The 16,414-nt window shown below is 39.4% G+C and overlaps 1 protein-coding gene across 4 annotated transcripts in view; it reads right to left on the reverse strand.

Moving 5' to 3' along the window:
• The window catches only part of kcnq1.1 (potassium voltage-gated channel, KQT-like subfamily, member 1.1), a 787,687-nt gene that overhangs the window by 545,278 nt on the left and 225,995 nt on the right, over positions 1-16,414 (reverse strand). For all 4 annotated transcript variants that reach the window (XM_073049209.1, XM_073049208.1, XM_073049206.1 and 1 more), the window contains exons 3-6: positions 12,977-13,103; positions 12,492-12,570; positions 11,046-11,142; positions 8,789-8,929 (exon numbers count right to left, since the gene is read on the reverse strand). In XM_073049209.1, coding sequence (XP_072905310.1) covers positions 8,789-8,929; positions 11,046-11,142; positions 12,492-12,570; positions 12,977-13,103 — 444 coding nt within the window. The remainder of the gene's footprint in view (positions 1-8,788; positions 8,930-11,045; positions 11,143-12,491; positions 12,571-12,976; positions 13,104-16,414) is intronic.

Here is a 16,414-nt window from a genome sequence, read left to right on the forward strand (position 1 = left end):
AATACAGAAGTGGAGAACTTAATTCAGTTTGAATTATTTGCCTAAGGATAGCTTTGCTCATTTATGCCCTGCCCAATATTCAATGCCAACAAAATTAATGATACAGAATATTTAATGAGATACACAATGGGCTGCTGCGATTAGATAATGTGATTCAGCCAACCTGGAATGACTAATAATTAAACTATTCAAAATGCCAATGTCCACACGGAGATGTTACATTCCCCATACTTAGGGAAATGTGGCTATTACACTCCTTCAGAAGTATCACAATCAATACACCATAAGATAGTCACTCTAATAGTAAAAAACCTAATGAATCTGATAGAAGATCAAAATTTAGGTTAAAAGAGATCATATTCACAATATTGCGTGGGAAGGGCGGGGACGCAGAGGTGGGAAACAGATAATACAAAGGTGCAGGAAATCAGAAAGATTAGACTTCCAACAGGCCTGGAAAAAAATATTAAGTGGACCGGATTTTGAAAATTCACAGGTTCCCACTCCCAGTCAGCTGAGTTGAGAGACTCACTCATTTCTGGGTCATTGTCCAGGATGGCACATCTCAGCTAGGTGGGAAGGATGATATGTTTCTGCATGGGTGGGGAAGGTGGAAGGTTCCTGACTGCTGGGGAAGGACTGATTGTTGATCATGATATCAGTGAGAGAGCTTAGAATGAACAGGGGCTAAAGGAGACATGGATGGAACGGCCAGAGGAATTGAGAAGAAGCAGAGAGTTCAAGCAATATGGAGAAAATCGCTGGCCTTGGAGACCAATGGAAAGGTTTTAGACAGTGTCCAATAGCTATGGAGATTAGTTGGTTTGCTTCTCAAAATCCACAACCAGTTGATGTCTTACTTGTGGCATATCTGGGCATCACCTCATACCAGAGTGCTGCTTATGCAGGGTCCTTAGTTTTATTAATGATCCCACCCATCCATCCAGCATCCTCGTTGACTTTCTACCATCAGGCAGGAGACTCCGATGCATAAAGACAAGAACGGTCAGGATAGGAAACAGCTTCTTCCCTCAGGCCGTTAGGCTTCTGAATTCACTGCCACATCACATTTGAAGTGTCCCTGGACAATTTGTATACTTTAATGATCATAGAGCTCCAAAGTTGAATGAAAGAATCTGATACAGGCCATCTCCAAAAAATATTTAAATAGGACATCAGCCCTTTTGGAATTGTCTGGTTATCTCTCTCCTGTTCTGCCTTAAATTAAAGTGCATCAGTGGTTTTAATTTTGCTTCAGGAGTTTCTATTCATTTATACCATTGTTTAAATTTTGAGATTAAAATTCCTCTTTGAGAGCTCTAAAAGCTCACAAGATAGAACAAATTCATTTTGGCCAACATCCACTCACCAGTTCTTTGGAAACTGATGTGGGATCATTTACTCCCATGCCCAGCTAATTTGCTGCAGCCTGGCAATTATTTTCTGTTTAATTACAAACCCAATTCCATTTTGAAATCTGCTGTTAAACCGACTTCCACCATCATCTCATTCAAGATCATCATCTGCTCCATAAAAACACACCTCTGATATTTCTGAGAAACCTATGTTACACCATGACTCTCTCCTCTAACTGTGAAAACAGTCTATCCACAGTCTAACTAAAACATGTAAAATTTAGAGGCAGATAAATCATGCCTAAATTTCCTATGCTGTGAAGAGAGTAATTTTATTTTCCCCACACCAAAGCCCCTTATCCACTGTTGTAAATCTTCCATACACTGGCTACAGGCCAAATCGACGCAGGGGAAGGGGTCCAAGCCCCAGAGTGTACCAGAGCAGTTCAACCTGATGCTTGGACCTTGATTCAGGTGCTAGGCCTGATTAAAAGTTCAGGGTGTCGGGGCCCAGGGCAAGGGACAGCTCGCTGCTCAGAGATGTTTACTCATCACTACGCTGAACCATGGGTCTCGGACTCTCTTTGTGGACCAGAGAAGAATGCTATTTGCTGGCGGTTATTGTTTGCATGAATTGTTTCTCTCTCTCTCTCTCTCTCTCTCTGCACATTGGATGCTTGACAATCTTTTTTTAATGGATTCTTTTGGGTTTTTTGTTCCATGGCTGCCTGTTAGGATTTGAATCTCAAGGTTGTATAATGTACACATACCTTGATAATAAATGAATTTTGAACTTTAAATATCTTTGCACTCTTCTAAAATGTGGTGTTCAAAACTGGAATAACAGCTAAGAAGCCAACTTTAAAAGGATAAGGATGCCATATACAATTTTTTTCTTAAGTATTTTTATTCCTGAACCCTTTTTTTAAATTGACTTTATTGAGAACAAGTGTCTGGCAGCAACAGAAAAACGAAGCATTTGATGGTCATTGCAAGTGTCATTTATTCTATAAACAGCTGCCTCTGAATAAAAAACTAGCATCTGAGTCAGGGATACTTTGCCTCAGGAGTTAATTGCAAAGAGGGTGGGGGAAGCAAGGGGGTTGGAGGGATTGCTCGCTGGTGAGGTGGGATGGGATTGGCACAATCATAAAGGTATGAGGACACAATGTAATAGCATCTAAGTTGTACAGCTCTCATTCCACAAAGAAGTAGAAAAGACATTTCTTTGTTTGAAATCAGATACTTAACAAGTTCACTCAGGTAAAAGCCATGTTAAAGATTTCTTTCCCCTCTCTCGCTTCTTACTGAAGCAATGATTAGGAGAACAATGAAGTGGAGCACAGCTGGGGAGCATGTGCCAGAACAAAAGCAGAAAGGATTAGAAATGTGAAGTCGCACGACAGCACGATAGTGATGTGAAGCAAAAGCTTCAGCTTTCAGACCTGGAGGCAGAGCCACTGACTGTTACCACTGTACAGATGTCCCCTCTTCAAAGATAACACAGCTTTATCAATAATTCACCAATGTACATCCTTGGTTTCCAATTTAAGTGCAACCAGGTGTCCCATTACAGCGTTGCACTGATTCACTGCACGAGAAAGCCCACACTATAGACGCGGGGTTGGTGGGGGGGGGGGGGGGGTCTTATCACCAAATAAAGCCCTTTGCTGTGCACAGGCTTAAACACAGCATCATGTTACTAGCCCCACAGAAGAAAGGGGAATACTTTAAACATCAGTGGAGCGAAAGATGGGATAAAAGCTTGCATAGGTGTCATAAGCAGCAGTTATAAACTGCACCGAGGGGAATGTTACTCATATTTTTAGTTCTTTTAAAATGATGCCTAATCAAAAGATTTCAAGATGTTATTGATAAATATTTGCATGACCACAATTCACAAGCATCATTTGACAGTAGAATGTTGATGTTTCCTGTGAGATCTCTCTTCAATTCATACAGTAGCCTTTCCACTGAATGTTGATATAATGTGTCAAATTGTATAGAATGGATATACTTAGAGCCACCGAGTAAGAGGCAGGGTTGATTTAACATGGTGATTCAAGGGTTAAAATTATTGGAGCAATAATAGGTGAAGGATTTTCGGAGGTAGGTTGAGGAATGGAACACAAAACATTCCTAAATATAAGGACGCCTTAAGGAATCAAATAATTATTTTAATGAATTAATAGCAGCACATTCACTCGGTGATAAAAGTGTGATAATATAAATTAGCACTTAGGTGAAGAATGATTTTCAACTAATGAGATCTGCAGTCGAAATAATCATTAGAGAGTGAGAAAAATCATTAAAAAAATAAAAGCAATTAACTTCAACTAACTATAAAGTGCTACAGAGATAAGTACAGTAGGCAATCACCATGGACAAAACTGGCTGAATTGTTGTATTCTGAGCTGTTATTTCCAAGATTCAATGCGCACATAGTTTATGCCACACAGTGGTAGAATAAATTTGATAAATCAAAGTAAACATACTTTCCAGGTTTCAATTTTTAGGATTTTGGCATTGCAGAAATCCTGTGTTGTATTGTTCTAAGATGATTGATGTTTCTCAATGTTTTTCTAAGCCAAATGGTTCACGATCCTTGAACGCAGGTCTATCTTCACTACAAGTAGTGCAGCAATTTACTAGGGGTTCCCAACCCACTCTTCAGGGGTTCTTGGGGATGAGCATTAATGCCAGTCTTTCCTGAGTGGTCCACATCATTTGTATTGAAATTGAGAAGGCATATTTACTTTGATTTATCAAATTCATTCTATTGTTTTGAAGTTTTGCTCTGAAAACTCTGTTCCCTTCCTCTCTCACTCTCTCCTTCTTCTTCTTTTTCTCATATAGTATCACGGTGGATCTTTTAATTAAAAAGCTGTAGAGATCTTCCAAAATGATGGCACTGGGTCATTGTCGTTTATCAACTATATGAAAGATTCAGAGGATAAAATCATTAACTAGATCAGCAAATCTGTGGATGACATCAAGATTGAGAGTGTAATGGGCAGCAAGGAAGGATGATCTTGACCAGCTGTGGAAAAAATGGGCTGAAAAATGGCAGATGGAATTTAATGCAGACAAATGTGAGATCGGACTTACACAGTGAACCATAGGGCATTGAGGTGTGCAATAGAACAAAGGAATCTGGGAATACAGATGCATAATTCCTTGAAAACGGCATCACAAGTAGACAGGATTATAAAGAGTGCTTTTGGCATATTGGCCTCATAAATCAGAGCGTTACGGCAGGGACACAAGCATTGGGAAGCTATGAAGAAGTTGTAAAAGATGTTACTGAGGCCGATTTTGGAGAATTGTACACAGTTCTGGTCAACTATCTACAGGAAAGGTATCAAGAAGCTTGAAAGAGTGCAAAGAAAAATTTACAATGATGTTGATGCAGGTACAATAGTATCACTGAGATACATGAATAGTTAGGACTTACAGGTATATGGGCCAAACACAGGACATTGAGACAAGTTGGGTCAGCATGGACTGGTTGGGCTGAAGGGCCTGTATCTGTGTTGTATTGCTCTATGTTTCTCATAATGTCTGCGTGCTTCACCTGTAGCAATATGGGTTTCTTCCAGGCATTCCCATTTCCTCCCACATCCCAAAAACTTATGGGTAGATACATGGATGAGAGGTTAGCAAAACAGATGTTTTACGAGGGGTGATTGATAAGTTCATGGCCTAAGGTAGAAGGAGTCAATTTTAGAAAACCTAGCATATTTATTTTTCAACATAGTCCCCTCCTACATTTACACACTTAGTCCAGCGGTCGTGGAGCATACAGATCTTGGACCTCCAGAAAGTGTCCACAGCATGGGTGATTGATAAGGTTGTGGCCTAAGATAGAAGGAGATGAGTTATTAACTTCAAACTTTCTGCATAATCACTCAAAGAGTTGAACTGCATGTGCATGTAACGAGAGCTGTATAACTCATCTCCTTCTACCCTGGGCCACGAACTTATCAATCACCCCTGCTGTGGACACTTCCTGAAGGTCCAAGATCTGTATGTTCCACGACCGCTGGACTAAGTGTGTAAATGTAGGAGGGGACTATGTTGAAAAATAAATGTGCTAGGTTTTCTAAAATTGACTCATTCTACCTTAGGACACAAACTTATCAACCACCCCTCGTATTCAGGTCAATGTACAGATGTGTCACTGTAAACAACCCTGAGATTTGCTTTCTTGCAGGCATACTTAGTAAATCCAAGAAACATAATAGAATCAATGAAAGACTGCACCCAACAGGGCAGACAAATGCAAAAGAAAAACAAAATAATAATAAGTAAATAAGCAATAAATATTGAAATCATGAGATCAAAAGTCCTTGAAAGTTTGTGGGAACAGTTCAGTGATGGAGCGAGTGAAGTTGAGTGAAATTATACCCTCTGGTAAAATGCCTGATGGTTGAGAGGTAATAACTGGTCCTGAACGTAGTGGGTCAAGTCTGAGGTTCCTGTACCGTCTTCCTGATCTACGTTAGCTACTAGTAAACCAGGGGTTTGTAGCATAAATATGAGGCTTCAGGCTATAAAACATAATAAATTTGTTCAATTTATTTATGAATGTTCTTTGCTATCTGAGCATGAAATGAGCTAACAGATAATATAAGCAAACAGCAAAAGCATTATGGTCTTCTAAATGATAGTAAAAGCATCGTTAAAAAGTGTGAAGACCATTGAAGGTTAGAGAGGGAGTACAACAGTGGAGGATAAAAGCAGAACAGAGATAAATATGAAGATTTTACATCATTCTTTAGAAATGGTGGGAGCATGAGAATATAGGTGTTCTAGAAAAGGATGTGGTTAGAGGAACTGGTGACAAGAAGGTTACCCAAACTCAAGGCTGAATGAGCCCAATCATGTATACTCTTGTCCTCTGAATGGTTGGAAAGAAGAGAGGAGACTCTCATTACAAGTCCTGTAGAAATCTAAATAAAACTGGAGAGGAATTAATGTTATATACTTGTGGACAAAGACAAGGGAAGATAAACTGAGTAACAATAGATTGTTAGCCAAACTGGATTCATATTTTCACTGAGAATATGTAGATGATTTAGAATTAGGCATCAAAAGCATAACTGCAAAATTTGTTGATGCCACATAGATTGGATATTTGCCAATTACTCAAAGATAATTTCAAAAGATTTTTTTGTGAAAAGGAAGCAAATTGCAATAAGAAAGAAGAGCTGGCAGATGCAACATTAAGATAAATGTTGGACAATAAATATCGTGAGTAATCTGACAATAAGAAGTTAGAATGAGATAAAACAAGCAAAAAGTAAGAGAACATAATTCTTAGTAAGTGGATTGTAGGCAGATACATTAATAAAAATAAGGCATAACTTCCAGAGCATTTTAAAGTAAGATCATATGAGGTGTGAATCATAATGATGAATTTATATGAAGACTTGTTATGAGGAGAGACTATATGGGGGGGGGGCCTTATTTTCTTTAGGGCAGAGGAGACCAAAGAAGATCTGATTGAGGTGTACAGATTATAAGATGAAAAGACAGGGTAAATAGAAATAAATGTTTCTCATAGCCATCTGCTTAAGGTGAGGAGTAGAAAGTTTAGAGGGATCTGGGGAAGAGGTTTTTTCCATTCAGAGGTTGTTGCATTCTGGAATGGACTGCCTGAGGAGGTGATGGAGATAGGAACTTTGAACAACATTTAAAAAGCATCTGGATTACTTGAATTCCAAGGGATAGAAGGCTACAGACCCATTGCTGTGAAATGGGATTAGTATATGATGTGCTGAATGGTAATCTTCTGTGATGTATATGCTATAAACCTAGGTTAAATTACATTTGAAGAACAGTTGTGAATATCATGGTTTTGGAAGGCTGTCCCATGTGGTATCCAAAATGACAGCTTTCTATGACACCTGCCACTGTGCAGGTCACATAGATGATGACCTATTCTCAGGTGATGGCAATAGAGTACCTGATTTCTATTGGTCCCTTCTTCCACTGAGTCCCTTCTTCACAACTGAGAAGGAAGGGGAAAAATTAAAAGGCAGGAGGAGGAAAGAGGCTAGCTAGAAGGTGATAGATGAAGCCAGGTGGATGGGAAAGGTCAAGAGCTGGAGAACAAGGAGTCTGACAGGAGAGGAGAGTGGAGAGTAGGAGAAAGAGAAAAGAGAGGAGAAGAAGTAAAAGGTCAGAGTGGGGAATAGAGGAAGTGGGGGGGGGGGAATTTTGTTCACAGAATGGAGAATCTGATCTTTATACCACCAGGTTGGAAGCTACCCAGATGGAATATAATCCCTGTTGCTCCTCCACCCTGAGGGTGGCCTCATCTTGGCACAAGCGGAGGCCATGGGCTACCACATCAGCACGCGAAAGGGAATTGAAATTAAAATGTTTGGCCAGCAGCAAGTCCCATTTGTGAGAGATGGTGCGGTGCTGCCTGATGAAGTGGTCCCCCGATTATGATAGGTCTCACCAATGTAGGGGAGACTTTAGGAAGAATCACTCTAGGAAGGACTCAAGGACTATGAGCAATTCATGGCATAGATTAGCCAGGACAACAACAACGAGAAACAATGACACACTTCAGATACCAAAAGCATATGCAGTGATAGAGAACAGGGGACGGTTTACATTATCCTCAAAAGGACAATAAGAAGTGGAATCGTTCTTTTGATCACGAAGTGGTCATTAAGGAAAGGAGAAAATATTTGTTTACTACAAAGTTTGACTGAAGAGAGACAAAGATAATCTTTTGAAAGTGAAGTGGTTAAATATTTGAAACAAAAGAAGTATCAAGGTAGTAAAACAAAGAAGAGTATTGGGATTAGTAATGGATAACTTCAAAAAAAGTCCAGAAAAATATGATGAGCCAAATGGCTACATTCATAATTTAGACTGCAAAAGTTCCAAGGCACATTGGATTTTCCTGATAGAATATCAAATATATAAAATAATACAGAATGATACATTAAAAACATTTAGTATACTTAGCAGCAATTTGTTGAGTATTTGTTCAAGCAGATTCCATTGTTATGGAGCCCTAAGTTACTCTAATGTCAAATCAGTTGGTTCTACTAAATAGACAAATTTCACCCCTGGCCACTATAAATCAGGACCCAGCTTTGCTTACAAAGATCTATGTCACACCAGGCAGACTTCGGGTTCTGTGCAATGCCCTGTTGGAACAGACGGCACAAGTTTCTTATTAACCTACCCAGATATCAATCAGAAAATTGTAACAGGAGAAGACAAGAGTTGTAGCTGAGCAGAAAATTACAGGAGTGCTTCAAACTGAAAACATCAGATACTAATTATCCTTGGCCCCTATTACTGTTTTTTTTACAGTCCATTTCCTTATCAGGTCGTATTGTTGAAGTAATTTCCAGTTCTCAAATGACTCCGCTAAGCGGAGAGCTTTCCCACTTACAAACACTTACCACACCCCACCACAGTGCATCCGCGTAGCTGCCAAACTGCTGGGAGCCACTGTCATCCACTGCATCTTTTTCAGCCAGATATACAAAGTAGGAAGAAAAGATGAGGCCCAGGAAGCCAATGTACAGCGTGGTGATCAGCTCCTATTCAAATACAGAGTGACAAGAAAATTAAACGCCAGGTGATTGTAGCTCAGGCTTGTTGACTGTACGACAGAGGAATATTCTGTGCTCATGAGCAATCTCAGCATCAGAACATGGAAGATGGAATAGACCATTCAGGCCCTCAAGCTCGTTCAGCCAATCAGTTAGATTCAGGTCATCCTAGCTCAATTTACCAAACCTAATTTTATGTGTCATATCTATCATGGGTTACTGATACCATCCAACCCTATTGGGACAAGAGAATGCTTGATTTTCATTAACAGCTCATGCGCAGAACTTTTTCATAATTTTCCCCTTAAAGGCCAAAAACAAATTTTATGATTATACAGTATCTTCTGGTACTTGAAATCGCTTCCATGGGAAATAGTGTCTCTGCACCTGCCCTAATGAACCAGTCTGGCATTGCAAACATCTCAATTTGTTTTCCCCTCAATTTTCTTGAAGAACTGCAAGCTACAAGAAAATATAAATTGAAACTTTCACCATCAGGACAGGGCCAATGTATTCGTTGCAAAATCCAAATAACACTCTTCCCACAGTAGTCCAGCTTTCACCCCTTCATGTAAAAAGACTGATATATTTCACAAAGCTGCACTCTGCTGTAGACCTATAATCACAAAGCAGCTCTAAACTTCATAATAATTCCCAAAACACATTTTCATGCTTGTTTGGAAAAGATGCTTATATGACATTAGGCCAAGTTAGAGCTAAACCCAGATATGTTAAAAAGGCTGTATGACATCCTGATTGCATGCAGTTAACCCTCTTAACCTTCAAATTCATGTTTTTCAGTCATTCTAATATACAATAATTAAATCAGTGAGTTGAGTCTAAGCATTTAAGAAAAATAATTGTCTAAAATTAAAACAAACTGTGGCTGATTTTCTTTCTAAGTGCAAAATGGTTCCAATATACAGAAAGCTTTAATCTTTGATTGAATAACTATTGTCTAATGCTACAAAAGATGGTGGCGCCATGCCCAAGCAAGTTTCACTTCTATTGATTTGTTGTTCCTCTAAGCTCTTTCCAAACTTCCACAGGCCTAAGAAAAGGTTGTATCATTGCATTATGTAGCAATTTAAAGATCTTCACGGCCCGTTTGCTTATCTTCAGTCAACCCCGCATTTTTACACATGATCACAATGAATGCAAGGATCAAATCAAACAGCCTACAGAACAGTGTGCTTCCACAATGTTGAGATTGACACTCCAGCACAAGAGCATGGCAATGTTGCACTGTTGGGATCTTTCGAATTAGATATAATACTAAATGGCCAAAGGTCCTTGGACAATTTGCACAGTGCTGCTTCAAAAAAAAACAGCCTTGTGTGCCTGTAAATTTCACAATAGATTCATGAAGTTCCTGTGTTTGCACACTTATTATTTATTAAGCACGCCACAGGGCGTCGTCTAATAATTAACAATGTTAAAAATATGCCTATCAATTGCTTTGGCTCAGAATGTGAACAAATAACCTACACCACCCCCCACCCCCCACCACCCCATCTTGTCAAGTATTTGGGACTTTATCAATGTCAAATTTTGAATTTCTATTGCTTTCTCTTTGTTTAATGTTTAATTCCTTCAATATCAATGTCTGACATTCAGTTCTCTTCAGTCTTTGTTCTGTTTATATGATTATTCTGTAACTTCACAGATTAGGCTTTTCTATTACCCTGCAGTGTCCTAAATGTCCTATTGCCAGTTATCAACTCACATTTTAACAGCATATAGACAGAGTGCATGAAAGGTTCAATGAAACAGATACCCTGAGTGATAACCTGCTCCAGTGAATACCAGCTCGCTGACATTTTCTCATTGCTAAAATTAACCTACTTGAGCTCAGTAGGAAAAGGCAAGATACGAGTTGGAATGAGGGCATTCAGCAAATAAACAAGCAGTTTTACTTCTGCCAGATAACTTGAGAACGTTAAACGGGAAACAAAATCTGAATCAAATGATAAGGGTAGGAGTTGAAGAGAGTTCTGATCAAGATCGATTAAGGTGAGTTGAGCACTTCGATGAAAGGCAGTTGTCTCTCAGTCGGACTTATTGTTCAAATCGGTCCCTGGAACATAAAACCAGGTTCGCCCACCTGCCGATGAATAAAGACAACCGATCCCAGAAGTCTCCAGGTGCCACCCTGCCGATCGACATGCAGCATTCGAAGAATCTGCAGAAAACGAATGCCCCTGGAAGAAGATAAAATTAGTGGTATCACTTATTAGCTATTTGTATAACAGGATAAGTTGATACCAGTGGCACAGTCCTGGTGTTTAGGCTGTAAATCTAGTCTTTGATGCTGAAAATAGCAACTAGTTAGCAATCAGGATTAGACCCAATCTAAAGCCTGCTGCCTTGGAACATTTTGTTTGCTTCCTTCCATAGTTGTGTACATTAACTGCATTTATCACAAGTTGCCCTGCAAAGATAATGGGGATAGCTGCTTTTCCTGAAACCAAGACAGCTGATACATTGCGAACAATGCTTGTGGATGTGATATATCTGTGTGATTTGCAACAGCACTTCAGAATGTTATTTAATCTTAACCACACTAATGTGGGCTTCAAGTTCCTTTCCTCAAGGAACAGTAATGAATCAGCTGGGTTGTCACCACAACCTGACAGACTTCATGAGCCACTTGTACGGGCTTTTATTTCCAGATTTTTGAAATTGGACTCAAATTCTCAATGAGGAATGATGGCGCTGGAACTCTGTTTCTCTTCACCAGTAACCCAGACAGCAGGATTAATTGTGTATTAACATAAAATGGCTTCAGTGAGATACCAGTTTTGAGGACCAGTATCTTTCTCATTTTTAAATTAATCCATGTGCAATGGTACAACTTATGAATTTTTAAAAAAAATGATATCAGCTTTGTTGGCCTGTTACCCTGTGTGGTAAAGAATTCAAAATAAGTTCTGTCTTGAACTTATTTTGAATTCTTGACACTGACAAAGTGTTTCTGTTCCAGACACAGGTCACCTTCAAAGCACCTCTTGAATGTTTGGTACAACAAGAGGAGAAAGAATGAAGATTAAGTTGGAGAATAAACTCCTCATGATGAATTCCTGCAACATCAAGTCGTTCTGCTCCAGAAGATGGGTGCAAGCCATCAGATAACTCTTAACACCAGGGATGGTGCAGGTCAGAGAAGGACCAGACAAAGCAGACCCTGACATTGAGCCATAAGGTCTCTCAAGATGGGATAGTGGTGTTTTAAATGGGAATTTCCTGACTTCACATTGTCTGTGATCCATCTGCCCCAAGCATTACAAATGTTTTATTTAAATAAATGGAAACTCAGGTTGTCATCCAACATGTGGAAATTTGAGTTCACATAAGGACATAACATTATTCCTTTTCTCAGTTAAGATTTTAAATTAGCATAGATGTGCTAATGATGATAATAAATATCAAACAAAACTCAATAAAACATACTATGTGATAACAGGAAATACATTTCAGACAAGGAAAGCTTTAATTAATAATATCCTTTCCAGCGTGGTACCCAAGTTGATACTAAACTTGCTCTACCTACCTGATGGCTGATGTTGCAAAGACTTGTCCATTCGAACCCACACAGAGGACTATGACTGAAGCCACCACCACTATGAGATCTGTTAGGTTCAGAAACGAATTTAAAGAAGGTTACAGAAGTCTAGGATTTACCACACATGCCCCACCCAAAAATAAAGTCAATGTTTGAGATGGGAGATACAAAATTATAAGAGAATGGGAAATAATTGTTCATGCAATTGCATAAACTGTACTGCACTGATAATTTATTTTGTTTGCATTAATTGTTACAATTTTAGATGTTTCACATTTTCCTTTACTTTGGGCTCACAGTACTATTCAGCACCCCTCAAATGAACACGCTTTCAGTCTCCCATTGAGGCTAAGAAGTGTGGCTCTGAAGCCAAATGTGAGGAGTTACACAGGAGCAGCAGCCGCTCTCTGCTCACATTAAAGTAACGGATTATCACACACACGTAGGTGGAATATTATTTGTCTGCCACTCACCGATAATGGAGATGGGCTTCCTTGCGAAGCGTAGCCTTCCCCAAAATCCAACGTATTTACTGCGGCAGCCTGCTGACCATAGTCGGACAATGTACTCAATCCCAAAAAACACCACTAATACAATCTCCTGTTGAAAAACAAAGATGACAGATGTGGAGTAACTCCAAACGGCACAAGATCTGGACACAAGTAGAAAGTTTAGAGGTTTCATTGTGACTGTTAAACTCTGTGCAATGCAAGACTGGTGCAGCAGTCGTCCTCTAAAACAATGGATCATTTGAAACAAAAGAGAGAGTGGTGAAAATCTTAGCAAGTAAGGATATTGAGGCCTTGTTCTGCTTAGTCTTTCCAACATTTGCAGGATCTACTGTATCTTGCTGATGGATTATTTATTTACTTAGCAGCACAGCATGGGATAGGACCTTACAGCCTTTCGAGCCACGCCACCCCAGAAATCCCCAAGAACCCCAATTTAACCCCATCCTAATCATGGGACAATTTAAAATAACCTACGTTTTTTGGACTGTGAGGGAACTGGAGCAGCTGAGGGAAACCCATTTGTTCCATGGGGAGAATGTACAGACTCCTTACAGATGATGCCGGAAGTGAACTCTAAACTTCGATACCTCAAGCCATTTTAGTGTCGTGCTAACTGGCATGCTTTTGAGGCTCCTGTCGCAGATAATCTGTAGTGAGGCTGGAATTGGGAGCAGGCATGTTTGAGAGCAGACTGCAGTTACAATGGACACACAGCAAAAGAGATATATTCCATTTCATTTGCTTTTCTTTGAGGACTGAGGAGTATTTATGTATTCGTGCATTTCAGTAAAGGCAGCATGACCAGCTCACTGCCCCTTCCTGCTTTGGATCTGACTAGGCAGTTCATCTTTGAGACGACTTTAATTGTGTTAGATGGAGAGAGCGATTTATAATCTCGCATGAGAAATCTGTTCTTACTTTAAATTGGAATGAATATCTTAGATAAGACGCTTTCTTTACAATCTTGACCTGAGCCTTTGTGCTGAGTGTAGAACTTTCCTAATATGGTGCCGAGACTTTTTGGGGGAAAAAAAGCAACAGGTGTTAGATGCATCAATTGAAGCTGGTCACATGCCACCACTCTAAAAAGTCTGCAATAAAGCCACTTTTGATAATCGAGCTCAGATCCAAGCAAGGTAGAGTCAAGTTAAAAGCCACAAGCTCTGTTGCTGCCCTTACGTTAACTTTTTAAAGATTCAGAGTAAGATGCACATTTCTGATCCTCGAAGATCCAAGCAGAAACGCTTTCGTGTCATGTTTCCATTTGTCATTGAATACACCAATTTGTTAAAAAATGTAAATGAGAATGAAGTGATGTCACTTCACTACTAAGGACAGGACTGCTTAAAATTCTGCCCAACGCACCGCTGTCCCACATCTTCCTTTTAATCCATTTGTCACTATGTGTATTGTTCTCTTTTTAACAATGCTTTATAAAAGCAGTAAGAATGTTGATGAAACCTTGCTGGAAACATCCAGAGCCAAACTACTGGTTGAGAGGAACTGTATAATGTATGCCTGTAGATGATTACAGGAGTGGTACCAGAGTGGTGCAAGCTGTAGAAACACCCATGGGATCGTCACTGGGCACTCCAACAGCATTACAAGACTAAGCAATACATTAGAGAACCAAACTAATGCTAAATTAACTGTTTGGTCACGCACACACAAGCTGGCACAGGTTTGGGTAAAGCCCTGAGAACAAACTTCAATGAATAATATTTATGCTTAGGGAATCAATCATGAAGTCGGTATAAAAGTCTTCTTTAAGTGTTTATCAAGTTATTTAATTGACAAGTTAATTAGCGTTCATGGACAGATGGTAGTCTCCTTGTTGCTTAATAAAGGGATCCTTTGATTGGATCCCTACAAGGAACCGCCTTTCACACTGGAATTCACCACTCTTGCCACTCAATATTCCCAAGTTTATTTCTTTCACTCTGTCAAACCACATGTCTCTATGAAATAACAATTTGCACTTTGAACTAGCATTGTCAAAGCAGGAAACTTCATCAGCTGCCACACCTCTTCAAATGATTTTAATCAACAAGGGAAAAAATACACTATTTTTATTATTTTTTTCCATGTGTACAGCTTGTAAACCAAGGCATTGTCAAATATGTAAATGTGCTCTGTCAGCAAGACAAAGCACAAGACAAGTAGGCAATGGTTACTGTCTTTGAATTCCGAACTCTACATGCAGACAAGCTAAGTGTGCATCGATCAATCTTGCAAGAGACTAAAACGACTAAAAGGAGAGGACTAGTCGGCTGAGCGCCAGGCGCCATTATTCACGTCTGATGTTTAAATAAAGGACCACTGACCCCAACGAGACCTCAGATATTCATGGGAGGTCAAAGGTGAAAGTGCACAAGCTGTTCTCCGTAGCTGTACAAAACCAATCCAGGTAACCATTGGCAACCAGAACATGCCCCCTGGTGACTGCTTGCTATCGGAAAGTATTTTCTTCTTAGGCCCTTGCATGAGCGCAAACAGCTTTGCAGTTTAATAAATAGCTTGTTGCTACAGTTCAGTACGTTTATTAAGGGCAGAGCCAGAGAAGATAATATTACCAAAGAGTGAGAAATAAAACAAGTTTTCAAAAGCTCAGGTCTTTGCAAAGCTACATATTCTAACCAGAGACTGAACACAAAAAAGGAGAATCAATTAAGGAAAATATTGTATATAATAATCAATGGTCATATGTAAGCACATCCAATTGTCCCAACAGCGCACGTCAGGGCAGTAGGAGTGGGATTGGGGATTACCGCGCTCTAACAATTACAGTGAGGCAGTCTCATGTGGATCATTGAACCCTAACACTAAATCTTTAGGCAGGGGGTGGTAAATTAGTTTTAGAAAAAGACCTGTTTAAAACTGTAATATAAACAGCTCGAAAGGCTTTTAGCCTCTGATGGAGGGAGATTTTATCTTTGCACGAGAATTCTAGATCACTGTTCTCTGCCAAGATTCCTTATCTGAGATCTCTGGCGATGCTTCATATGAGTTAAATAAACTAAGTATGGATTTTTTTTAAAAATAATGAATGTCATAATTCAGCTCTCCACAACAACTTGTGCAACTTTAATGAAAATAAAAACAGAATGAAAACAAAGTTCAGGAATGTTATTTAGTGTGCTTAAGTCTTTTCAGAAAGGCCTCTTTAGGCAAGTAAAAGGCACAAATCAGATCAGACCTAAGTACCCTAATTAGAGCCAATTATTCTTTTTCTCCCACTCGTAATGCATTTAATTCCTCTGAGCTGGGGAACAGTTGACTGCTTTTCAAGTCTAAGGAAAGATATGGAGTTTATGTTCAACTCTACCCATCATTAATACTGATGATTTTACGTTATGATACACTCAGAGAAATCCTGATGATTCTTGACAGAGGGAAGGT

Source organism: Hemitrygon akajei, chromosome 6 (assembly GCF_048418815.1).
Source record: "Hemitrygon akajei chromosome 6, sHemAka1.3, whole genome shotgun sequence".
Taxonomy (NCBI): Eukaryota; Metazoa; Chordata; class Chondrichthyes; order Myliobatiformes; family Dasyatidae; genus Hemitrygon; species Hemitrygon akajei.